The 25,739-nt window shown below is 42.6% G+C and overlaps 1 protein-coding gene across 1 annotated transcript; it reads left to right on the top strand.

Annotated features, from left to right (window-relative positions):
• Window positions 1–243: 243 nt before the first annotated feature.
• OLFM4 (olfactomedin 4) lies at window positions 244–20,553 on the top strand (the record flags this gene model as incomplete). Its single annotated transcript, XM_081046405.1, has 5 exons — window positions 244–471; window positions 5,147–5,299; window positions 10,922–11,134; window positions 12,126–12,285; window positions 18,933–20,553. The coding sequence occupies 5 exons, from the start codon at window positions 244–246 to the stop codon at window positions 19,733–19,735; spliced, it is 1,557 nt and encodes a 518-aa protein (XP_080902531.1). The 3' UTR covers window positions 19,736–20,553.
• Window positions 20,554–25,739: the final 5,186 nt, after the last annotated feature.

The following is a 25,739-nucleotide window of genomic DNA, read 5'->3' as shown; positions in this document are numbered from 1 at the left end:
AAACACATTTAAGTTAATATTTGGCAGGAGATAACCAGATCAAAGGGCAGCTGATGGAGTGGGGATCAGCGACAGGTGTGGCGGTGACTCAGGTTCCTGGGTGCCCTGACTCTCCCGGGGCTGTCACATGCTCTCTGGTGGCTTCCTCTTTCCCCACAAACTGGCCATGGGGAAATCTCCACTGGGCGCTATAAGAAGCCCTTGGGCTCTGCAGAAGCCAGCGGCTCCAGCCAACAACATAAGATGCAGCTCGGCTTCCCTTTCCTGCTGGCCCTTCTGTCCTTTCTGGGCCCAGCCACAGGGGACTTGGTGGCCCTGAGTCCTGAGCTGAGCCCGTCGTCCGTGGTGCAATCCGACTTCACTTCCAGCTTCATCTCTGGCTCCAGATCCGGCAGCAGCGGGGGCAGCAGCGGGGGCAGCAGCGGGGGCACCAGGGGGGGCACCAGGTCTGGTTCTGGCTCCGTGACCCAGGTGAGCAGGCCCCAGAGTCTGAGCGCTGCATTCATTCTCTTCCTCTCGCTTTTTGGAGACCTGAATATAATTTCATGGATGGCTAGACCTGAGCTCTCTAAAAGATTTACAATTCCCTTTGTTAACTGTAGGAGCCATGGAAATGAATTAAAACCTGGGTGAAATAATTAAATTGTTAGCAAGAGAGATGACATCTCAGTTCTCTAGTGAGGGCCTTTCAGGAAACAATCTAAGCTTTTAGGAGGGTCTCTAGCTTGCCTGCACTTTGGAATGGGGGCGGGGCGGAGAGCTCTGCAAGTAGACATGCCCAGGTGCTATGCCGGGTTAGAGCCGTTAGGAAGGGGCTCCACCAGCAGGAGTTCCAGAAAAGTGGGTCCAGTTGATTTGCTGCCCAGGAGGGACCCTGCGCATGTTGAAGAATTGCCCTGGAGGGAGGAAGAGGCACAGTGCTGTGGTTGGAGTGCTGAGTTTCTCTGAGACTGGTTTGTAAAGGACATGGGTGACAGAAGTAGGGGGAGGAGTCCTTGGTCTCTAGGAAAGTGCAATCACACATGGATATTTCCCTATAAGAGGGAAATATCTTCCTTATAGGGAATTTTTAGAACCATTTCCAGCTCAAACCAATAACAGAAGTAGCAACAAACCAACCAACCAACCAACCAACCAACCAACAAACCAACCAACCAACAAACCAACCAACCAACCAACCAACCCTTATGCATTAAAAGGTACTGATCCAGCCAGAGGCTACATCAATGGAACACGTAGTGAGCCCAATTCTTTGGAGGATATATCCTCTGGATCTCCTTTAGGGAACTGGGAAGAGGGATGGAGGAATGAGAGGTTCGGGGCCAAGAAGTAATTTCTCATGCCACCTCTGCCCACATCACCTCTGGGCCTTTCCGTAGGAGCTCTGCTCTGCAAAACTGAGGCTTTCCATGCTAAGTTGTGACTTGGGGTAGGGGAGTCTTAACTCCCCAGAACCCATCCTGTTGCGTTTCTATGACCTTTCCTCACAGGTCAGGTCCCTGCTTACATGACCATGTCTGACTGGAAAGGCCAATGGGAAAGGGAAGGAAAAGGCTTTTGTTTGTTGTTTTTATTTTCACCATCAGGACTATATATAGGCAATACAAATTTGTTGATTAACAGATGGTTTGGATAAGACCCAGACAGAAATGGCAGCAATGGTATTCATGGCAGGACTACACATAAGATTATATATAATACATATTATTAATATCTTATTTAACCCTAAGAGATAGATACAATTTATGATCCCATTATAGAGATGTGAAAACTGAGGCTTAGAGAGGTGCAGTCATTGGCTTAAGGTCACTAAACTAGCACGTTCTATAGCTCAAACTTAGTCTGCCCACGCTTTTGACCATCTCTCTGTATGCAGCTTTCTGTATTTTCAAGGAGTATAGATGAAATCTTTAAAAGGAAAATGCTTTGCGAATCATGGATGTGCACAAAGATTCTTTGCAGCCAGAAATCAGATGCATTATTTTATTTCATGAAAATAAATGACTTTCATGGGGACAATTAGAACATGTTAGCATTTTTTAAAATGAGGTATTTATTATTATAAACAATAATAATTTATTTTGAAGCTTCCTCACCAATCAGAAGTCAGCATTTGGGTAAGGTGATCAGCTAAAATAATAGAAAATAAATCATAGGTCACGAAACAGAGAACTTGTTAGAAAATGCCTGTTATCTGGTAAGGAGATACTTAGAAGTAGATAAAAAATAGTAGTTAAATTATACTTAGAGGTTTTAACTTCCTTCCTGGTTTACTTATCTTTCCCTGGCGAGTCAGTATCACAAGTCCAACTTCTTTTATACAGCCGACAAGGTGTCACTTCCATTATAAACCCGATTTTCTAGGGCGGGCTGTCAGCTGCATGAGCTCTTTGGAAAGTGGTGGAAAACCCCTTTATAACTGTCATTGAGCAAATTCCAAATGTATCATTTTCTGTACTTTGAAAATGTTGAGTACCATTATTTTACTCCTTGAATCTTTACAGGCTGCTAATTAGAGCCGATTGCAACCTCAAATCACAAATGTGAGTCACACCTTCTGCTGCAGTGTTCTGCGTGCCTCAGATGTCACTCTCCAATGAAGGAACCACCACCAGGGTCCTCATTGCACAGATGAGAAAAGGCTTCATGCTCTGCTCCGCAACTCGCAGAGTCAGAACCAGAATGAGTCATATGCTTTAGTCATCAGGCTAAGGGGCTCGATGAAAAAGTAGACAACTAAAGCTTTCATCATGAAAATGGGCCCGATTCACTGGGCAGGAGTCAGGTTTTGTCTTTCTCCCTAACACCAGAGCCTGGCTTGTTGTCAACACCAGTAAATGTTAATTGAATACATGTTGAGTGAGTGAGGACCTACCAGTGTAAGGTGTATTGTGGGGCGCATAGGGTCCTATTTGCCCTCCACAGGGGGGTCACATACCCTCCCAACAACCAAAGGGACAAGCACTTGTCTTTGTCTCCCATTCCCCACGTTCCACACACATAGAGTTTAAGTATTCACCACAGAGAGAGACCCATCACCGTTAGCTTCATTGTCTTTGAATGAGAGGAGCAGAAATACCTCTAATGGGAGACACTGATCAAACTTATGGACCATTTTGATGTCAGCTGAGCACGCTGGGCTGATGATAAGCAGGATGGCAGCTGGGGAGTCCAGAGCACTGGGACCGCCAGATTCAACAGAAGCCGATGGAATGACTGTCAGCAGGGCTATAATTATTTGCCTGCCTTTCAGGTGAACTTCAGGATTAAAAGTTGTTAGCTAGTGGTTTCTAGTTGATTGTCTGAGACTGCTTGATGATCTCCACTGGTTTTTGAGTTGACAGTGCTTTTCAGAGGACTCCAAGAATGGTCCAACCCTGTCTTGTGCAGCTAATTAACCTTCCCTTGTCACAATGCAATGCAAGACTTTTTTTTTTTTTTGTAGACAGTTATAATAAGCTATTTCTTCAAAAGTCCATGAGACAGTGGTCCTTCTGCAAAAGCGGTGGCATGCTTGAGCTGCAGTCTTTCTCTCTTCAGAGGGAATGATAAAGCTGGTTCCCAGGGAAGCTGGCTTCTCTTACAGGCCGCCAGTGTAAAGCTTGTCCCGGCCTTACTCATCCCGGGCAAAGACCCTTCCCTTGCCCCCTTCCAGTCCTGGTGTTCAGCATAAACCTGCTTGTCCACCCTCCTTACTCCCCAGTTCCTGCAGGTATAGGGTGTGATTGGCAAAGAAATTTGAGGCCATTGTCAACAATTTACTTGGCATAGAGAATTTGGGGTACAAATTGTATACATACATTCTTTCTGCTCGTCTTAAAGAAGATTAGGTTAAATCAATAAGCAACTTAATTCTAAAAGCCTGAATTAATTGGTCCAGAGGTCACTGATGGGATGAATCTTGATTGCAGAAGCATCTAGGTTCATCTTGTTCTGGAATCATGCAAGTTGGTGGACATTAAATGCACAGAGCACACAACCTCAGCTGCAGCCAGCTGACCTCCTAACCTTTGAGAGACGTAGCCTGGGTCCCTTTCAAACTCTGCAAACCATTGCTCTCTCCTGGGTAGTTTCAGAAAGAGACACATCAGGCTGATGTCCCACAGGTGAGCTTTGGTCTGGCCCTGGTCATCAGATGAGCTCACTGAAAGGCAGAGTCATCTGAAAGGCTGCTAAGAGTTACTCTGTCAGGCAATAGTAGTATTTAAAAAAATGTTAATTGTGGTGGAATCCCCTTGGGGAAGTTCAAAGGGGACAAAAGAAAAACAGGATCTTTCAAACCTGTCATTTTTAAAATATGCAGCGGCACTGAAGTGTGAGCCTGAATATTTTAAGGAAACATCAAATATTTCAAAATGACTTTTCTGCAAGTGGTAAGCTGCAAAACTTTTTAAAAAATTGCACAAAACCTTCCGACTCACGCGTTGTTTCGTTTTTAGCAAATGGCTGGTTTGTTTCCATTTTGAAGGATGGTAATTACACAATTTCCCAGGTGAAGAAAGGATGTGAATTTGTGTTGTATATTTTCACTGTAACCCATATCCTTGATGTTTTTTTCCTCATTCCTACCAGGAGGAATTAGGTTGGGTTTGGGGTAAAGGAGAGGAAAAGAAAATGAGTAAGGAGAAGAAAAAGGGAAATGACATTTACTGATCTCCTACCGTGTTTAGGGACTTGGTTGGCATTATGCGGGTACCCTGGAGGACGACACTTTAGAGTAAAGTAGGTTATGTCCATTTCACAGAGGAGAAAACTGAGACTTAAAGAGGGTTCACATCCAGTCAATGGTAGATTTGGCAATCAAACTTAGAACTCTTATCAATTTTTTATTTTTTTTTCCTTATATAGGGACAATAATAATTTCCCTTAAGACTCTTTAGGAAACGATAATGTTCCTTTAGATAAAATGCGTGACGTAGCGGTTTAACCCAATAGGTGGAGATAGATGTGGCTAAGATGCTAAGTGTAGCTCCTGCCTGTGAAACTTGGTGGTTTTCGCTGGTTTCTATGGTTCTATTGATTTATTTATTGGATTCCACTTGCGTGCCTCTAAGCACTCTTTTGACAAGCCAATTTTTGTCCCTCCAGTTGCCAAAAAGCTCATCTCTCAGCTTCTTACTGATGTTGAACTTACTTTTTTTTACAGTCATTTTCCAATTTCACCGGCTCCAAGGATGACCGTGGGACCTGCCAGTGCTCCATTGCTCTACCAGACACCACCTTCCCCATGGAGAGAGTGGAGCGCTTGGAATACAGAGCTCACATTCTCTCTGAGAAGTTCCAGAAAGAGCTTTCTAAAGTAAGATTTTTTTTCTCTTCCAACAGTATCTTAATAAGTACAAACAGACAAAAATAAAACACCTGTTAAAGATTGAATTTATTGGGGTAACATTGGTTAATACGTTATATCATTTTCAGGTGGACATTATAATTCCACTCTGCGTACCCTATGGCGTGCTCACCACCCACAGAATCTGGTTTCCTCCCATTACCATAGATTTAACCGCCCTGACCTACTTCTCCGTCCCCTCCCCTCCTTTATCTCTGAGAGCACCATTCTGGTGTCTGTATCTAGGAGTTTATTTTGTTAGTGCGCAAAACACTTTTTATTTGGGCCTTTACAAGCAGCCATTCTTCTTCTTCACTGTTTCAAAGACAGCACATTTACATCCTATGGAGGCTTTGGCTTTTATTTACAGCACACCTGTGGAGTTCTTTTTAGCAGAACAAAGGAGGGCACAGGAAGAAAATGAGCTTGAGATTATTCCCGCAGTGGATAAACTCACTTCAATATTGTGAGGCTCATGTGGCTGGAAAGAGGACTGGTGCTCTCCCTGCAAACCCCAACTCTGCGATTTTCAGTTTCATTGTTTTTTCCTTTCTTTTCTCTTTAGCCTTGCTTTCTTTTCTTTCCTCTCCTTTATCCTCTTTATGTTTTATTTTATCTTCCTTCTCTTTCACTTTTTCTTCCTATTCCTATTGCATTCTTCCTTTCCTTAAAATTTTTTTTCTCCTCTTGCTTCAGTCTTTTCCTTTGTCTATGCCTCCTAATCTTTCTTTCCCTTCTTAATTTTTATTTTTTAAAAACTCTTTTTGGCTTTCTCTTTCTCTGCCTATTCCTTCTCCTTCACTTCCCCAAATCTTCTGCCTCTTATCTTCCTTTCCTCCTCCCTCTTTTCCTTTCTCTTCCTCTTATTTCCTCTTTCCAATTTACTCTCTTCCTTCTCTTTCTCTCCCTTGCTCTCTTTCTTGGTGGTTATCTTCTATCATCTCAGCAGAAACATTACATTAGCCATGTCTAGCATTAGACCAAAATTGAAGGCTTCTCTGGGAGTTTGATTCAAGACTAATAGCTTACTCAGCCTTGGTAAAGACCTTTACTCAAACCCCCTAACTACTGCTTTCCTCTAGTGGAGGAAGTTATAGGATTTGCCTTTCTGTGAGCTAACTGGAACAATGGGACTTCCTCCAGTTTTGACCTTTCTACCTTTTTTAACAAGTTAAAAATCAATTAGAAAGGCTCCCATTTTCTGCGTAGGTGAAGCCCACACTAGGCTATAATCACATTATACATAATTTACTACAGCTCCATGAATTTACAAGGAGCTCTGGCTTTCCTTCCAGATTCAAAATAAGTTTTCCTGAGAAATTTAAGTTTAGCTACCACAACATCCAGCATAGTTATCCTTTAAGACAAAAAAAAAATTGTGGTGAAACTGACACCCTGCTTTCAACCTGAATTGGTAGATAAATATTCTAAATTTAAGTGAGTGTCCAGGAAAATGTGTTTTACTACTTCAGGAACCTAGCTTTTTAAGAAATAAAATGTCCTTGAATTAATCAGCAGAAAAGGCACAGCACTAAATTATAAATTCCAATCATTAATATTCATAGCCTTATTCCAGCATAATCAAGTACAGATAAGAAGTTATGCATAAAAACATAACAAGCGCAGGAAAATCCTAGGTAAAGAGCTTTTCAGTTAGAGTCATTTGCTTTGAAATAGTGGAAGCTACTGATTTGCATGTCTTTTTTGCTGGCAGGAGTGTGAAGGGCAGTGTGAAACTCCAAGCTGCTCTAGGGAGGGCACGTAGCTTGCCAGGTTTGTGAGTACGGGACATGTAATTCCATTTCTGTGAGGGGGGCAAGTGGCATCTGCTTTGCTTATAATTGGCAGAGGAGAAGTGCAAAGTAGGTGGGACAGCTTTTAGCTCTGAAAATGTCAGTAGCTGGTTCTAAAAAAATTGTGCCTGAGACCTACGTAAGAAAGGAATTGTCCTACCAGTTGAGATTTGCATAATATTAATAGATAGGTGGGACAGGTGATAACAACAATAATAGTAACATGTTATGTTTGTACTTTTCTAAATGCTTCCATTTCTGTTCTACTCTCAAGCCACCCTTAAAGGCAGATAGGCCTGTGTTCTCCTTCCCATTTTAGGGATGGGAAACCTGAGGTTCATCAAGGTAGAGACATAAGTGTAAAGGCTGCTTAAGCCAGGTCAGGAACTTGACTCTTCAGAATTCAGAGTCAGTTGTCTTTTCTCTCAGCCATACTGTTACCATCCTCCAGGGCAGACCCAAGAAGAGATGCAGTAGGTCACTAACACCGTTAGATTCAAAGCTATCTCCTCAGCTGAGGGCTTTTGAATTTGCAGGTGAATTATTAGAGCCATCTCTAGGTTGCCTTGGAAATCACGGTTTATCTAGAGGGCTGGGGGAATGCCCGTTTGGGCAGGCCAGTAGGAAAGGGTTTGACCACTTACATTGATGCAGTTCTCTGCCAGTACACAGAAAAGACTTGTGTCTGCCTCAGATGCTGAAAGCATTGTATAGTTTTTTGTTGTTTATGACATGTCTTCTTGGGACTCTACTTGGAAAGGAGATGACACAAAAAACAGCTCAGGATTTGTTTTATTTTTTTCTCTGGAAGGTTATGGTTTTAGGGCAAGTTATTGAATACCAAGCATTTGCTAATAGATGCTCACGCACGAGAAGGTTGAGGTAGCCTGCGAGACATTTAGGCCACCCATAAACAAACAACATCGACGGAGCAATGTTTTGTGCAGTGAAATATAGTAAATGAAAAGGTCAGATTGAAAACAACAAAAACACTGAAATCACTGTTTCGCTAATAACTGCTGTAATTTATAGGGTATCCATTAGGCTAGGCACTTAATACATATTGTTTCTAGTCTTCCCGATAATGTTGGAAGTTTGATACTATTCCCCCCAATTTATAGCAGGAAACTAAGGCTTAGAGAAATTGACATGCCCACTAAGTACTGGCCAGATTAGAATTTAGGTGAATGTAGCTCTGAAGTGCTTCATATGTCGTGACGGTCAGTTTAAGCTCATTTCATCTGGCTGCATTTATTTTGAAAGGTATGTTAAAATAGGAGTATGCTGCAAAGTATATTTACTTATTTCAAATAATCTGGCCATAGGTATGATCACAGATTTTGGGGAACTAGCAGAAACTTGCGCCAGACTAATTTAGCTTAAAAGCCTACTGTATTGCATCCCTATTTATTCCAGGAACACATTTATGGTATACAACAACAACAAACACTCTAGAACAAATCCCCAAACAAACTTTGATTTTTACAACCCCTCAATGACGGAATATGTGCACGACAAATAAAAGAACGGAAGTTCTGAGTGTTAGGCTGGTGGTTTGAAGGCAAGCACCGATGAGTCTCCTAAAGCTCAAACTTGCAGTGATAAAGAGCCTTGTGGTAGAGATATTGACACAGGGATGTGTCCCCTTCGGGCTAGACCCATATTCTTGCTCTACATTCTGGGCGAGCTGGGCCGCCTCTACTAAGACGGAAGTTAGAGAGAGAGCAGGGATGTTCTCAGAAGTTTCCATGCCATCTCAAGATTAGAAATCTGTACACATGAAAGGTTTATGCTAATAATCTACTTAAATTAGTTCAATTCACTCTGTGAAGTTATTCTGGCCCATCTTCAAATTCTCCCCTGCCTTCCATAACTCCATGGATAATTCCAGTTTTCCTCAATGTCACTGAACTCTCCTTGAACTGTCAGCTGAAAGAAGCTAAGCATTTTCCTAACACAGACCCTTCTTTTCGTGGTCCATCACCACGAATTCTCATAGGTAGCAAAATCTAGATTATGCCTTGGTTTTCAGGGAGAGCCACATTTCATTTAACAGAGATGACAGTTGAATCACTCATTTTTGTTAGAACAACTGCTGCAATGTGCCACCAAAAATGTTCCAGGAAAGCAGAGGGTGATTATTTGTCCCAGGAACTGACAGGACCAAATGCCAACACGGGTATTCATTTTGCAAACTTCCATTTCTGCAATGGATTGGCATTTCATCACTATTATTAATATTGTTATTATTATTATTATTATTATTACAGGCAAGGTTTGATGCCTGATCTCTCTCTCTCTCTCTCTCTCTCTTTCTTTCTTGCTTGCTTTCTTTTCAGAAATTGAAATCTAGCTACCCTAAATCTGTGTTTGTATTTTTAACCTAACTTGTTAGGTTATTATATTTTTGTAAACTCCTTGTCTGCCCAGATGTTACCAGCTTTATCATTCTCCGTTGGCACATCTGATGGAGTGAACATCAGTTGCCCCAGGAGATACACCAGCAGTGCCAAGGGCTGCATTTTCAACTTTCATTAAAATCCTCTTTGCCTGAAGCCCTAGCCCTTTAGGTTTGTGGCCTGTGAGTCTATATTAATTTGCACAGTGGGGTTAAGTGGAACGACTGAAATGACAGAAGTTAGGGCTGCTTTAGTAGTTGAAGGATTAGAGGCCAACATCTGGCCCAGAATCCATCTCGACTCTGTGGATGACTACTTGACATTAGCACAGTTTGGGGAAAAGTATCATTTAGGTTCCAATTTTTTTAAAAGAATGTCAAACAAGCAACTTTTAATGAGCAGGTCCTTAAAAAAGCCATGGCACTTCTTTCAGAGATCAGACACAGAAAGAACCACCAACGGTGTTTATTGAAATATCCATTTGGAGATTCCAATTATACGCTGAACCACCAAGGGAATTTTTGGAAGTATTTTAACTTAATGATCAGACATTCAAATATATGCAACAAATGTGTAATTTAAAGGTCTGATTGCAATAATCAGTTCTCGGAATAAATGTGGGTGCACTTAATGAAATGTGCACTTCAAGTTGCTCACAGACTCACATATTGTGAGGAAAGATGGGTCTTTATGTCACTTTGTAAAAGGCCGAGGGGCTCAAAACTCATTGTATATGGTGAGCAAAGAAAGGATTCTATTTAGTGCATTTCCCCTCCTTCTAGAAAATACTTAGATTTAGAGCACTGGTTGTAAATGAAGAGAGGGTGGTGGTGGTGGTGGTGATTTCGCCCCCCCCCCCCCCGGAACACTTGGCAATCTCTGGGACATCTTTTGTTGTCACAACTCAGGGATGGGTGGGTGCTATTGGCATCTAGAGGCCAGAGAGGCTGCTAAACATCCTATAACATACAGGGAAGCCCCCCCCCCACCCCAAGAAAGAACAATGTAGCCCCAAATGTCAATAGTGCTGAGGTTGGGAAACCCTGATTTAGAGTACGTGCTTTGAGGGGAGGGAGAGGGCAAGAGACTCTGATTCAAACCAGGTTAGTTTGGAGGGCTAATATCTTCAAACATTAAAATGGAGATGAAAATGCACTTGTGAATGAAGATTCTGAAGCAAAATTATTTTATTCAAGTACCAAATCCATCCCCCCAACTGTTGTAATAAGTTTGTATTGGGAGAGATTAAAAAATATATAGTTAAATATATTTTTGATCCATTTCTTTTTTTTTTTTTTAATGATTGACGGCAATCAAATAGCCCCCAAGGGCTTGGTAGTGGAGGAAGCCTGTCTAATATTACTCTGGGAACTGACTTGAGCTTTCTGATTCCCTTTTAGGTGAAGGAGTATGTCCAATTAATCAGTATCTATGAAAAGAAATTTGTAAACCTAACTCTCCGAGTAGAGATCATGGAAAAAGATTCCATTTCTTACACTGAATTGGACTTTGAGCTGATCAAGCTAGAAGTGAAGGAGATGGAGAAATTGATCATCCATCTGAAGGACGGTTTTGCTGGGAGCTCAGAAATTGTTGACCAGCTGGAAGTAGAGGTAAGGAGTGAACTTACTTCTTAGTATATTAATAATAAAACCCTTCCACGATCAGTGCCAGGACCAGAAGACGAATCTCTCTCTCCTGGCTTCTAATTCTGGACTCCCTCACAACCACGTGGCATATCCCGTGTTCTGCTCTAGATGGATTTCTGTCTTTGAATAGGAAGTTAAGCTCATTGGGGACATGTTGACTGAGGAGCGGGTGATCTGTGTCTTGCCCCAGAACCAAGTGGCCTTTCAGTGTCCCTAGACAGGAGATGGTATAAATCTGACCAACTCCATGGCCACACTAGACCAAGAGTCTTCTCTCTGTTCTGGATTTACTCTCATGGGACTAGAAAGCCACAATTTACCTGATTTTGGCCTTGCTAGGTCTGTTTCTCCTTTTGTATGATCATGTACTCCTTGATCCCTTTTGAAACTCGTCTCCAAATACTGGCAACCCTTTTAAATGGAGCTTCTTTTGAATATGTTTTAGTGAAGCCTTGTAAGCTCTGTAGATAAAGACTATTTATCCAGATGTTAATATTATGGTCGGATAATTTATATCAATGAGAATTTACTAGCACAGTCATGACATGGGCTAATTGAGAATTCTAGTTACATATTTTAGAATTTAAGTTTTCTTCAGCTCTCACCATTCATTTGAAACTGAATTATGACACAACATGAGTAAACATGAGTTTATAGGAGGAGGTTATTAGAAATGAACTTTAATGGACATTTGTGGGTGCTGAGACTGAGCCTGGGCTCTATTATTAAAGCTGTTAAAAATCTTTGCCATTTTTTTCTTGTCACACACATCTGCCTGAGATCTGACAGGCATTCATGCTAAACCATGAAATGTATTCTTCCCAATGAAACCATTCAGAAAGATCTCAGGTGGATTCTCTTGCAATGTTTCACTAAGTGACAAACTCAGCCCTGGAATGTTTATGAAAGAAATTGCACAATAATATAAAGTCACTCTGAATTTTTATTTCCTTAGATAAGGAATATGACTCTCCTGGTAGAGAAGCTTGAGACACTAGACAAAAACAATGTTCTTGCCATTCGCCGAGAAATCTTGGCTCTGAAGAACAAGATGAAGGAGTGCGAAGCCTCTAAAAGTGAAAACATCCCTGTCACCCCACCTGTTCCCCCTCCTGGTAAGCATGCCATGCTTCTGCCACTTAAGCCAGGCCTCTGAGGGGCCCACAGTGTGGTGGGGAAGGGATTCAGGATTGCAACTCTGCATCAAGGATGGGGTTTTTGTAGTTCTGAGTTTATTCTTCCATGCTTTTAATCTCCCCTACATCCTCTCACATTCTGGGGCTCACAGAGGAAAAGCATGGCCAGTGCGTTGATGTAAAACAAAATGCACACGTTACACACAAACCCTTGGCATTTACTAACAGGACAAGCATCTCTGTGGTGATGGAGTTGCTATCGGGGGCCTGGGAAGAGCCTCTGGAGCCTGCGTGGCATTGGCCTGTCTGTGGATTGCAGGGCTGATTGGCTCATTGATCTGATGAGCTGGGGTTAGGGCTTGAATCTTCCTTCCCTCTTCTCTCCTTCCCTCCTTCCTTCCACCTTTTTATTTTTCCTTTGTGCTGTTCTGCATAGTGTGTCCCGGGCTTCAGTGAGGATTTACCAGATAGTCCCCATGTCCTGTACTTGTGGGAGTGTCCAGCTGTCCCTCCTGGTCTGAGTTCTTGGAGGGCAGGCTTGCAGTCTCGCTCTCTAATGAGTCATCCTTGGGGTCAAGGAAAGCGTAGAGGCAGGTGCTCCGTAAGTGCCCGTGAATGTGAAAGGAGGTAGTGGAGTGTAGGGATCAGGAGCAGGGCTTTGGGACCCCAAAGACTTGAGCTTTTCCACCTAGGTGGCCACAGCCAAAAGATCCTTAATCTCCCTCCTTGCTAATGGGAGGATAATAGTGCCTGCTTTGCAGGGTTGCTGTGAGGGTTAATGAAAGGACGCTTGGGAAACCCAGAGCTCTGTGCCAGGCACACAGACACTGGCGATTATTCTAATTCTTGAAGAGGATAATGGAAGTGAAATTTGGCTGTGCACAAAGGCAGTGCTAGGTCCCTGTGAGCTTCCACATGTCCCTCCAGGTGAACTAATGCCTCTCAGCTTTCAGCTTTCAGCTCTGTCCTTCAGAGACACCTGTGTCACAGGGACACGCTCTCTGCAGGTGTGAGCATCTCAGCCTGAATGGGGACAGTATCTTTTCATCAAATGGTACAGTTTTTGTTATTTTCATTAATTCCTATTGTCACAACCTGTTTCCTTTTAGGCCTTGCGTTTCTGGGTCCTTGTCAGTGTAGCTGGTTTCTGTAAGGCTTTAATTAGCTACTGCCATAGATATAAGCCTCGTGATGTTGTTGGGGGGACTCTTTTCCTCCCTCTGCACTTGGGAATCTGTCACAGTATGACAGAGTGAGGAGGCTTAGACAAAGGCCATGCTCTGTTCTCTGTAACAAACCGAGGCAGGACCGGTCTGGGATCAGTGGTGTCAGCGTGTGCTGGAAATAAGAGCTCCTTTTGCTATGGATGGCAGGAGTTGCAGCAATGACAACCCTCAGTAATACCTGAGCAAGACTGCCCTCCCCTCCCTTCCCCTCCCCTCCCCTCCCTTCCTTGTCTTCCCCTCCCCTCCCCTCCCTTCCCCTCCTTTCACTCCCTCCCTCCCTCCCTCCCTACCTCCTTCCCTCCCTCCCTCCCTCCTTCCCTCCCCCTCCTCAGTGGAATAGATTTTTCTGGCACAATTTCCTGTGTATCCCTTTGAATGAGGACATTTGAGAGCGGGAAGGAACCTTCAAGGTCATCTAGCTCAGGCCCCTCATGTCTCAGAGGAGGGGACTTCCCTGGTGAGGATGCTGCCTGTCCTGAGGCCACACAGGTAGTTGGTGACAGCCCTGAGGCTGAAATGCAAGGCCCCTTACTTCCTGGTTGTCTCCGGACCTAGACTGTCAGGAGTAGTAACTCAAGGACAGTGGTGGAGGAGAAACTACACTGCTTTGTGTCTAAGGAGGGAAATACATGAGTCTGTTGGATTATTTGTGTTAGAATATTTTGTTTCCCCCCAGAATTTTCCCCTAGGTCCTCACCCTTAGACTTTTGTCAGCCATCCTGGCACAGCTGTGTTGTTTAAGCAAATTGGACCCAGATTTCCTCTCACTTTCCCACAACCTTGGCTGTACCTGGATCCCAGCCAAGCCACTTGGCCCTCCTCCAGCTTTGTTCATATTATATTTATGATGTTTATATTAAACTGACTTTTTGTCATGTTTTTAAATCAATTTCTTTCACTTGCTCTCTTTCTGTTTGGATTGGTTGATAATGCAAAATTGAAAAATCCCCAGGCACCGCCAACTTGTGAGCCTGTGGAGACTTTAATTAAAGTTACTCACCATTATAGGACTTTAAAATCTGGCCTCTCTGCTTTTTTGACTGCAGAGTTGCACAGGACAAAAATGATTGTATGTAAGTCTCAGCTATGAAGTGATTCTGTGCTCTCTCGGCTCCTCCCTTGCAGCTGTGATTTGCTACCCCTGTGGTCAGCTTGATCTTAGAACCAGGACATGTAGTGAGGGTTCAATGAAATGCTCTTTACATTTAGTTTATGCTGAAAATGGCATCCTTTTCTGCTTCATTTCATAGAACTTTCTAGTCTAAAATAATTGGCCTTCTGCTCATTAACTTTTCCCCCTGAAAACAACTGACTCCGTCTCTCTCTCTTTTCCCCCTGAATCTAAATAATTGCATAGGCAAAATGGCAAAATTGGAATAAATGCTCAGGGGTTGGTTACCGCTGTTTGGTGACGCTCGGCTCTGTGCTGACACACATAAGGTACTCAGTGAACGATTGGTAATTGCCTCGGGTGTGAAAGATTTAGGGTGACCTGCCCAAATCCCAAGCCTAGGGAAGAGCAGAGTGTTGGATAGCATATATCCAACAATTCAGAGTCAATTTCATTTTATTTATTTTTATGATTATGACTGTTATAATTGCCTAATTCTCACACGTCAATCATATTCTTCTTGTGGCTCAAATAAAGGTCCAATGCCCAGCTGGGAGAGGACACTGATGGATCGAAGATTAAGTTTCCTCTGCAGGCATATATCATTTGGCTTTAAAAGAATATGCTAACCACAATACTTTTAAAAAGCCAAGTTACAATATTCTAAAGTCTCACTATGTGGCTTCCCAGGATATTTCCAGAATACCATAGCAATATCTAATGATTTGCATGGCGAAGAGACTGCCAACCAAGGCTACCCTTATGTAGAGGGTTTCTTGCATTATATTCTGTAAAGTGTACAGAATCTTTACAAAATTCAGCTATATAGCAGCGTAGAAGGCTAGTGTTTTATAAGTAAGAGTAGGTAAGCCTCCTTCCCTGCTAGTGTTTTATAAACTGCTAGGGTTTGGGAGATTTGATTCATCTTTCATTCCTTTATTCCACAAACACTGTATGGTTGGCCCCATTCTGAGTACTGGGGTCATCAGGATGGGTACAAAACTGCTCCAAAACCACTATCCAGGAAGGGAGACAGCCATGCAAACCTTCAGTGGTAACATGATGTAAATGCAATGCTGACAGTTACCATTTGTTGAGTTGCATGGACCTACCTTCTCTCTCTTTTTCCTAATAGTCCTACGGAGTAGGTATTATTATTATTTTTTAATATGAGGAAACTGAGGCTCAGAAGGTTAAGTAGCTCACTCAAGGATGGATAGCTGGTAAGTATTGGAGTGAATGTTTGTTGTGGAGTCTGTCTGGTAATGTTTTCGCTGTACTAGGCTGCCTTCCATAGATACTCTGATAGAGAGATGTACTGTGATTCCTGGAGTGACAGGAATTTCCCCACACACTTACCAAACTGAATAACACCAAATTTTCTCTGCATCCTTGTATGTGGAGGAGCTGATAACGTACTTTTTCTCTCAGTTCTATGCTGTATTCTTCTCCAACAGAAAATGCAAAGTGATTCATTGATTTTTCATTATTCTTGGATCATGGCTGGGCAAATGGGTTGCTGTGCCGGTGGCAGGGGTAGGATGGCTGAGAAAGACAATAGAGTCTTTCTAAGACCTTCAAATGAAGGAAACGGCTGGGGAAGGGTGTGAGATAAAGGAGGCCAGAGAGAAGCTCCGGGTAGATGGGTAGGTGGCGGGGGGCTTGGGGACTCTGGCTAGGCTAGATGAGCAGTGGTCACTGGTCTCAGCTTCAGTGTTGCTTCCAAGACTGTTTGCTGCCAGGAATCAGGGAAGCCCTCCATAGCTTTTCACGGCTCTGTCACTGTTGTAGCCACATCTCTGGCACTGGCAACGATGCTTTGTTCTCCTCCCTGTATCCACTTTTTTTGACCAGAGCCAGTGCCCTAAAAATGGCTCAAAGGAGATGAAGGATAAAGGGGAGATAATAAAAATGATAGGAGAGTATTTAGGAATGGTTGGGAGGTGAACAAAAGAGATTTACATACATACAGTTTTAATATTTATATCAGGTACAATATTAATTTCTTGGCAAACATGTGAAATGTTATTGAATCATTATTACCATTATGAGTGGTAGTGACAGTATAATAGTAGTAGGAATTTTTTTTTCTTAGTAGTAAGAATTTTTAAGGGAAGATTATTTTGACTCCTTTTTATCCAAGGATTTCCACCTTTAGGATAGAATAGTTTCTTATCTTTAACCCCAGGATAATTCTTGAATTAATTATACGCATCGTACGTTTTCCTTAAATAATTTGTTGCTATTGGTTTGGGATATTTCTTTTCTAGGAAGGCAAGATTCAATTAAGCAAACAATTCCTAAGTCTTCTAACCTGCAAGAAAAAAGTGACTTTCTTTCATTTCCTCAGAGTGAAATGTAGTTGAATAAATAATTTCTTGGGAAGATATTTTAACTAGAAAATCCAGTTTGTAGCATATGGAAACACCAACAGTTTTTATCATTTAACGGAACATACCGCTAACTTTATTTTAATAATTCACGCATTGTTTCATAAACAAAAGCAAACAAGCATTCATCTGAGAGATCACTTTTAGGAGAAGAAATAATAATTTATAATTTTATTTATTATTTCTTTAGTGGAGAGCACTCTCGGCTGAACACACGTTGCTTTTTTATTTATGAAATGGTGCATGCATTATTAAAATAAACCCATGACTGTGTTCTGCTTAATGATATGCAAAATTATTTGAGGTTGCGTACAGAATGGTTTCATTTCTCTACCTGTTGTATGGTTGGCTGGCTTTCCCACCAGCTGCAGATTTATGAGAGCATTTAAGGAGCACGTATTTAATTCTGGGACCAAAAAGCGCCAGCAGATTGGAAAAATAAAAGCAGGATTTCTAGTAATGGTTTCACCTCTGAGCAGTCCTTGAGTGAGGTAGGGAGAGGGGGAGACATTTAGCAGGAAAGGAATGGGTCTTTCCATATTGGTCAGATGCAGAGACTCAGAAGGCAAAAGCTTTGCATCCCCTTGACCCCACAATGCTAACCTCAGGCAACTGTTTGGAGCTCTGTTTTTGGCTCCAGCTTACCTCATATGCTCTCCATGGCTCCCTAATTCCCTCCTAGCATTTTAAGTGAGATCCAGCTATTCAGATTCTGTTCCCTCCTTCCCTTGTTCTGGTCCAGGCAGCAGGATGAGGGAAAATGACCTTATCCATATTTGTTGTTGTGTTATCCAATCAACTATCTCACCCATTTTTTTTTAAAGGCCATTTATTAAGATCCCAGAAAATGTGTGTTCAACTCTTTGGATAGTTATTATAAAAATGCTGCAGGAATTTTATTTTATTTTCTATAGCTCATAAATGGTTTGGGTTGGCAGGCATTTCAGAGGGAGTGTAACGTGCAGGGCCAATTGCCCAGCTTGAGTCATTCACCCAAGTGTTATAGGGGATGGAGATTCAGTGGACCAGTGAGTCTGGTCCCCCTTGGTGTACACATTGTGACAGTGACAGTGTCAGAATGGGAATGATGAAGTACTTGCCTGTCATTCTATGATGTGGTAGAATATGGGTTATAAACAGCAAGACCCACCTTATAACTCTACGGCAAGACGATCATCAAGTGATCTAATGTGATGGGCTATGCTTTGGGCACAGAGCAGGCAATGCTGCTCTCAAATAACTTCCATCGCTTCTAAGGCTGAAATCCCACCATTATAGGACCATCTTTCTGTATCTTTAAACTATCATATTTAAAACTTCCTTTTCTGAGATTAGCTTGGAACAATATTAGGACCTGGTATGAGTCCCAGGGAAGGGCAGAAAGGGGAAGGGAAAGGAGACTGGCTTGGACAGTCTTCTCCTTCATCACAATTCTCTCTGATCCTGGTGAGTAGTACCTTCTGGCTTTATGGAAATAGAGTAAGATTCTGGAATGGTCTTGCTTTCTTGATTTCTCTATAAGAAAAATGAAATAGAATAATTGCAAAATGCTTCCTGATAGAAAAAAAAAATTATATTAAATTTACCAAGTCCCCTTTTCCTGTCTCTGGGCCCGCCAACCTTTTTCATATGGCTCTTGGCAATTTCATCATCCCCATTTTCCAGATGGAAAACCCACCCATGGAAGTAAATGATAGTTTCCTCTAGAGCTGACCATAAGGTTTACGCTGAGACTGAAACCAAGAGAAGGTTTGGCTCTTCTCCACCAGAACCACTGTTGTCACTGAACATTGACAAGACAAACATTTATGGATTCCTTTGGTTCTTAGGTCATTTAACTGTCGTTATCTTCTCATTCGTTTGCTCTAAGAATGATCATGTATTTTCTTGTTTGTATAGGGACCTGCACTCACGGTGGTGTGGTGAACATCAGCAGACCCTTTGTAGTTCAGCTCAACTGGAGAGGGTTTTCCTACAAGTATGGTGCCTGGGGTCGAGATTACTCTCCCGAGAATCCAGACAAAGGGCTGTATTGGGTGGCACCATTGAATCCGGATGGGAGAATCTTGGAATATTACCAACTCCACAATACAATGGATGACCTGCTATTGTACAGACATGCCAAACAGTCCCGAATTACCTATGGCCAAGGCAGTGGTACCGCAGTTTACAAGAATAACATGTATGTCAACTGGTACAACACCGGCAACATTGCCAAAATTAACCTGACCACCAACACTGTCTCTGTGACTCAAAATCTCCCCTCTGCTGCCTATAATAACCGCTTTTCATATGCTAATGTTGGTTGGCAAGATATTGACTTTGCTGTAGACGAGAGTGGATTGTGGGTGATTTATTCAACTGAAGCCAGCACTGGTAACATGGTGATTAGTAAACTCAATGACACCACCCTTTTGGTGCTAAACACTTGGCATACCAAGCAGTATAAACCATCTGTTTCTAATGCCTTCATGGTATGTGGGGTTCTGTATGCCACCCGTACTCTGAACACCAGAACAGAAGAGATTTTCTACTACTATGACACAAACACAGGGAAAGAGGGCAGACTAGACATTACAATGCATAAGATGCAGGAAACTTTGCAAAGCATCAACTATCATCCTTTCGACCAGAAGCTTTTTGTCTATAATGATGGTTACCTTCTGAATTATGATCTCATCTTCAAGCAGGAGCCCCACTAAACTGTTTAGGTTGTCGGGTGAGAGAGAAATAAAATGTTTGTTGAAAAAAAATGGTCTTAAAAAATGTAAACATGGTCTTCTCCACTTATTTAGATACCTGTAGTGCGATCCTGGAGTGTATTTGCTTAGTACCAGTATTTGGGAGCATAGTTCTACCACACTAGAGACAAGATATTTGCCCTGATTTGGTAACTTGTCTTGGAAGCCATCTGCCTCCTGGGATGCATTTCCCTGCTGAAGTAAGATCCTTCCAGGGTGGGATTGTCAGGGATCTAGGGGCATTATGGGGCCAGGGAAGCCATTAGTGAGGTGGCATCTGGGAATTGAATTGAGGAACTTAAAGAGAACTCCATATGGCTTCTGGGAATGCTTTGTCCAGGAGAGGGGGCTCAGTGACCAGTCTCCTCCACGTAGCCTGGCTAGTTCTTCCACTCCTGAAGGAAACCTGGGGCTGAATTAGTCAGGTTAGTATCTGAAACTCCTTGAGGGATTAAATCTCCAACTTTATTTTTCTTGTTCGCCCCTGGAACGGTGGGTGCTTCATATGTTCCAGATAAGTAAATGTAGCGTGCTTATATGATATCTGTAAAATGCTCTTAGTTTTCTAGAGAAAGACCCTTTTATACATGAAATAGGACACTGCAAATCAATCCTGATGGATCTTCAGATGAGACACTGGATTATCCTTTTCTCCCATTGTCTACCTACTTAAGAGTCAGTGGAAGCCCCTGCCTCATTACATCATTCCAAAGGCAGCTCGGAAGATTAGAACCAGGCTTACCAACCCATTCCCCCTACCTCCTACTTAAAACAATTAGAAATAAAAAAATTGAAAAACATAAAAAAACCAAAAGAATGAACCTGCTTTTTATGAAACAGATACAAGATAAACAAAATTCCTTTTTTTGGTCTCATCATGAACTTTTACATACATGACTCTAAGACCGTAAGAAAATCAGATGGCAGTGATACAATGATAGCATTTCTGGTTATATGGTAAAGCCCTTGGAACTTCAGTGAGACTTGGGTTAAGTCATATCCACTGTTTCATGCAAACTTTGTCTTTGTTTAAGCCTGAACCTTGTAAGAAAGTACATTTTTGTTTTTGAGGAAGAAATGTAGAATGCCCACTGAAAGTATCGAGTAAATCAAAGCAGTTGGAAAACCTTGTAGGTGTATGTGCTTCTGTGCACGTGGAGGCTTTGTCATCTGCTCTTGGTCTATTTCCTCTAATGTTCATGAGTCCTTACCTATGGGATTGGCTCCTTCAATGCTGTACTCTTCCCCTGTAATAAACTATTAAAATGCGCTTTGAAAAAAAGTTGTCTTTTGTTTTATTTACTGTTTTTTTTTTTTTAACTAGAAAAAAATGAAAAAACCTCTTAATAGGATAGCTCATACCTTGCTGTGAGGTACAGAGATGGCTATCTCCCAAAAGACAATACACCTAATGGCAGGTAACATTAACAGCTTTTAAAGGAGTCCAAAGCCAGGCTGCCTTTTTCATGTCCTTTTAAAATCCATTCTTTCTGGCAGCTTTTGTTGTATGAGACACCGCTATTTTCTTCTGGGATACAACCTTCTGTGCTTATTAATTTGCATGACTGATCTGGTTATTTCCAAAGTTAGACTATATTTGTGTGGCTTATGTTCTTTTTCCAAATGCGCTATTAATATGGGTCAAAGCCTCCAGATCTTTCCCAATCAGGAAGTCTTGCATAGAAAGCAAATGGACTAACTGGCTATCCTGGGGAGAGATGCATCTTTTCCAAACAGAATGTGTAGGGGGATGAGTGACCTAACGCTGCAAGGACAGACAGACTAGGCTGGTGTAGTTATTCTTACCAAAATGCTCATTTCTAATCCTTGCTAAGCCTTTTGAGGCAGGTGTTAATAGCTACAATATTTAGTACTTTTAGCAAGATTTTCCTCGTCTTTCAAACCTGAGCACAGAGGCAGATATGGCCTTCAAAATACAACCAGATATGAAGATAAAGACAGGAATGTCAGGTGAAATATACGTTAAAAACAGTGATATTATATTTAATCTGTCTATAAGCAATTTTCCAGATGACTGTTTCTACTGAATACACAGTATGACCTCTGAAGATTCGGGAAAGGAGGTGCTAAACTGCTACAGAAGCGTTTGCTTGAAAATTCCCTTCAGAACCTTCTTTCTACTGGACATGGTGAATCAGTCGAAGTGGCCACCTCCAGGAAATCTCCCTGCGGGAAGGTTTGAAAAAACCTGAGGGATTCAGGTTCAAGGGTTGACTGCAGTACAGTTACACAATAAAAATGTTAGCTCAAGATTTACCAGCTAGCTTTTTTTTGGAAAAAAAAAATGTACATATATATTATATATATATATATATATATATATATATATATATTTAAGTCAGCTCTCTTGAGATGTAATTTACATGTAGTAAAATCTGCCAACTTTAAGTGTACGATTCAATGAGTTTTGCTAAATGTATACAGTTGTGTAAAGGCTACCACAATGAGCATAGAAAACATTTTCATCATCCCATAGAAAGTTTCTTAGTGCCCTCCTGTTGTCTATGGCTACCCTCATCTCGTAGCCCCTGACAACCACTGATCTGTTTCCTGTGTCTGGAATCAGGCAATATGTAGCCTTTTGAGTCTGGCTTCTTTAGGTTTTCCTCTTGAAAAAGAGAACTTGTGGGCTCACATTACCCCAGAGGGTGACTGAGCGGTACCAGTGGTTCTCAAGGTTCCCGACATTTACATTATTTGTCAGGGGGTTGGGGGTGGGTGGGTATTGTAGAGAACCATGGTGACTCACTTGCCCTTACAAATGTTCCCAAGTGGCCTGGGATGGCCATGGGACGGGGCTAGCCCTAGGCATCAATCAAGCCTGCCTGGTAGCACTTCTAAAACTCCAAAGTTCCCTGCTACCAGCCTCACTCAATGTTTGTTCTCCAGTCTCTGTGCCGCAAGCATCTCTCCCTAGGTGAGTCCTGATAATAACTGGAGATGTGTAGTGATTCAGAGCGCACGATTTGGAGCAAAGCCAGGCTGGATTTCACTCTTGGTTCTGCTGCATACAAGTAGGATGGCTTTGGGTAGGTTCTTTACTTTTTTTGAGACTCAGTGCCGTTGTAATGGGATAAAACTATCTACCTCAGAGTCCTGTTGGGTGAAAGAAATGCTATTACATATGTAAAGTGTTTTTAGCACAGTCTTTGGCACGTGCTCTGCCCTCAACATTTCTCAGTTTGAACTTGAGGTCATTGGGCTGACAAGATATAAAGCTAATTGGGATCAGCGTTTAGATGTTTTCTCCTTTAAGACTTGTTGCAGCTAGTGACACTTTAAGCAGATGCCCTCTTGGTGTGAAGGAGTTCCACAGGCCGGAATGCTCTAAGATTGATCCTCAGAGCTCGTGTTTTCCATGCTGTGACTCCAAGAGATAGAGTGACGTGAACAGCAGAAACGGAGGCTACTTTCTCTTTATTTTGAGCCACTGAAAACCTGAATGAAGGCCAGCTTTCACCAAGCACCGTGGGGAGGACCCGTGCAGGTTTGCCCGTTTTCTTCGCTGTAGAGTCAACGAACTGTCAGTCTTCTCAGAACAGGGATACGTATTTAGTCTGTACTCTTTTTTGAGTAAAATACACTTATTTTTTCGGGTTAGTTTGCACTGCCAGCCACAAAGTGTGTTTTTCTTCTCTTCTTGATTTGTGAAAGGAAAATGACAATGGGTGGACTGAGAGTGGCTGTGTGTCCCCTTTCAGGATGACGTAGGGAGGTTTTGGGCCTGAGCTGTCAGCCATCTCAAACAGATGTCATGCTATGAAGGATGATGAGCCTCCTGTGCTCCAGAATGTTCCGGAACAACAAAAGGGTGAATTGTGACACATCACAAAATAAAAGGCAGGCACATTTCTCAGGCACGCTCCCAGCTAGTGGAACAGACCAGCTGGCCTGGCTCATCGATGAGAGATGCTATTTGACTTGTCAGTTCAGTTGCCAGGCTTTACATCTGTAGCTCAGGATGTGCCCACTTGTCTCTGAGATCTGCATCTGCTCCTGGAACTCATTCAAAGGGAACAGCCCTTGGAATCAAGGTCTATGGTAGAGAAAGATGGCTTTCAATCTGTCCAGAGAGGAGGCTATTCCTTGGATGCCAGCTCTGGACATCTTGGAACCTCTGAGCATGGGCTCCTAGACCTTAGCCCCTTTGTGGAACATGGAAAAAGTCCCTTTGGTGTGTTTGGGGACTTCTAAGTGGTTTTTCTGGAGCTCAGTATATGTGGAGGATGAGGATGGAATGATGGACGGGGCCATCCTATATGACGTCAGAGGAATTTGGTCCTTGAGCCTCCACCCAGGAAGTGTACACTGACTCCAAGTCTCTCCAGCCTCCTCTCTTTTTAGTTGGACTCTGCCAGCTCATGTGCCCTTTTTGGTTGGGGTCTCTAATGTTTTTATATGAGTATTACCAGTGATATACTCTGGTTTGACTTTCACTTTGGTGGCTGTCATCAATCAGGGTTCAGGGCAGGAACAGAAACAACTTCTCTGAACTGGGGTGCTGCTACCTGCCGTATGAGATGAGCCTCACAATCCCCGTGACTTAGCAAACAGCAGGTTTTTTTCTCCTTCACCTCGGTGACCACTACTTTCATCATTTTGTCCTTGGTTGTTATTTTTGTAACATCTTCCTCATCCCCAACACCTTTTTTTCCCTTCACATGCCAGTTGTGATTTTTGTCTGGTGCCACTAGGATGGGAGAGAGCTTCTCTTCCAATGTGACTCTCTTCCAAACGGTGAGTCAGGGTCCCAGGCTCATTCCATTTCATCTTGTAGCTCAACCATCTCCACATGTAGCTCCCAAGGTCATTGGGTTAGTTTGCATCAGACAGGTAGACAGGAGAAGCACATCTTAGGTGGTTCTTAGGTGGTTCTTAGGTTCTCAGGGTCTTAGGTGGGTTAGCTCAGGTCTGTCCAACACTCCCAGTCACAATCCATTAGCAGATGGTCACATCTAACTGCAGGAGAAGCTCGAAAACATAATCTTGCTGGGTACACAGAGAAAAGAAAATGGGACGATAAGCAGTCAGCCAGTCTGCCTCAGCAGTCTAGTTATCGCAAGGAGAAAGGATTTAATACAGAGAATTAGGCGCTTATGAAATCATTGGAAAGTCTGGAGGAACAGCAACCAGAGGCTGCAATTTAACATTTGGCATTGAAGTCACACCACTGCCAACAACCCAGAAATCAAGAAACTGCATCTGTCACTACCACTGGTGTGATCCCCATGCCCTCCAAACTGGTACCAAGACACTGGAACATATCAGCCATCTTCTGCCCCACTCGCCTCTGCTGGTGCCCACTTACCCGCTTGCACACCTTGAACGCCTTCCATCTTCCAGGGGCTGTATTGCCACCATAAGTGGATCTCGTTGACTGAACCTATAAAGAACCTAGAACTGTGTCTGTACAGGAGGCTGAGAAATGTAGTTTTACTCTTCCCAGCCTTGTAATATAAGGCAGATGATGGAAGACGTTGAAAATTGATGCCAGTGCCGATAGCACAGCAACCTCACGTGGTGACCACTCCTCTCACCATTACTACTGCCTCGTCTTGTCTCTGGTGACTGCTTCTTTTAGCACCTCCTTCATCCCCTGGGCATCCATCACTTTTTGTTTTTTTTGTAATGCTAACACCCATTGGTGGCTTTGCCTGACACCACCATAGTGGGAGAGTTTCTCCTCCAACAGTGGTCACTCTGAATGAACTTTGGAAGGGGAGCTGACGTTTGCAACTTCATAATTCCTCTGCCAGACTCCATCAGAGAAGTTGGAACGGTACCCCCATAGTGAATCCATCTCAGTGGCCCACCAGTGTCCTAGGAGAGACTCAGGCTCCTCAATTTCTTTCTGAGGATAAGGATAAGAATCTTTTGTATTTGTAGACCCATCCAGAAGCTTCCAGAATTTGGGGTATGCCACGTCCTTCATAATTTCCCCCCG

Source organism: Rhinolophus hipposideros (assembly GCF_964194185.1).
Source record: "Rhinolophus hipposideros genome assembly, chromosome: 4".
Lineage (NCBI taxonomy): Eukaryota > Metazoa > Chordata > Mammalia > Chiroptera > Rhinolophidae > Rhinolophus > Rhinolophus hipposideros.
This window is presented reverse-complemented; position numbering and strand designations above follow the sequence as displayed.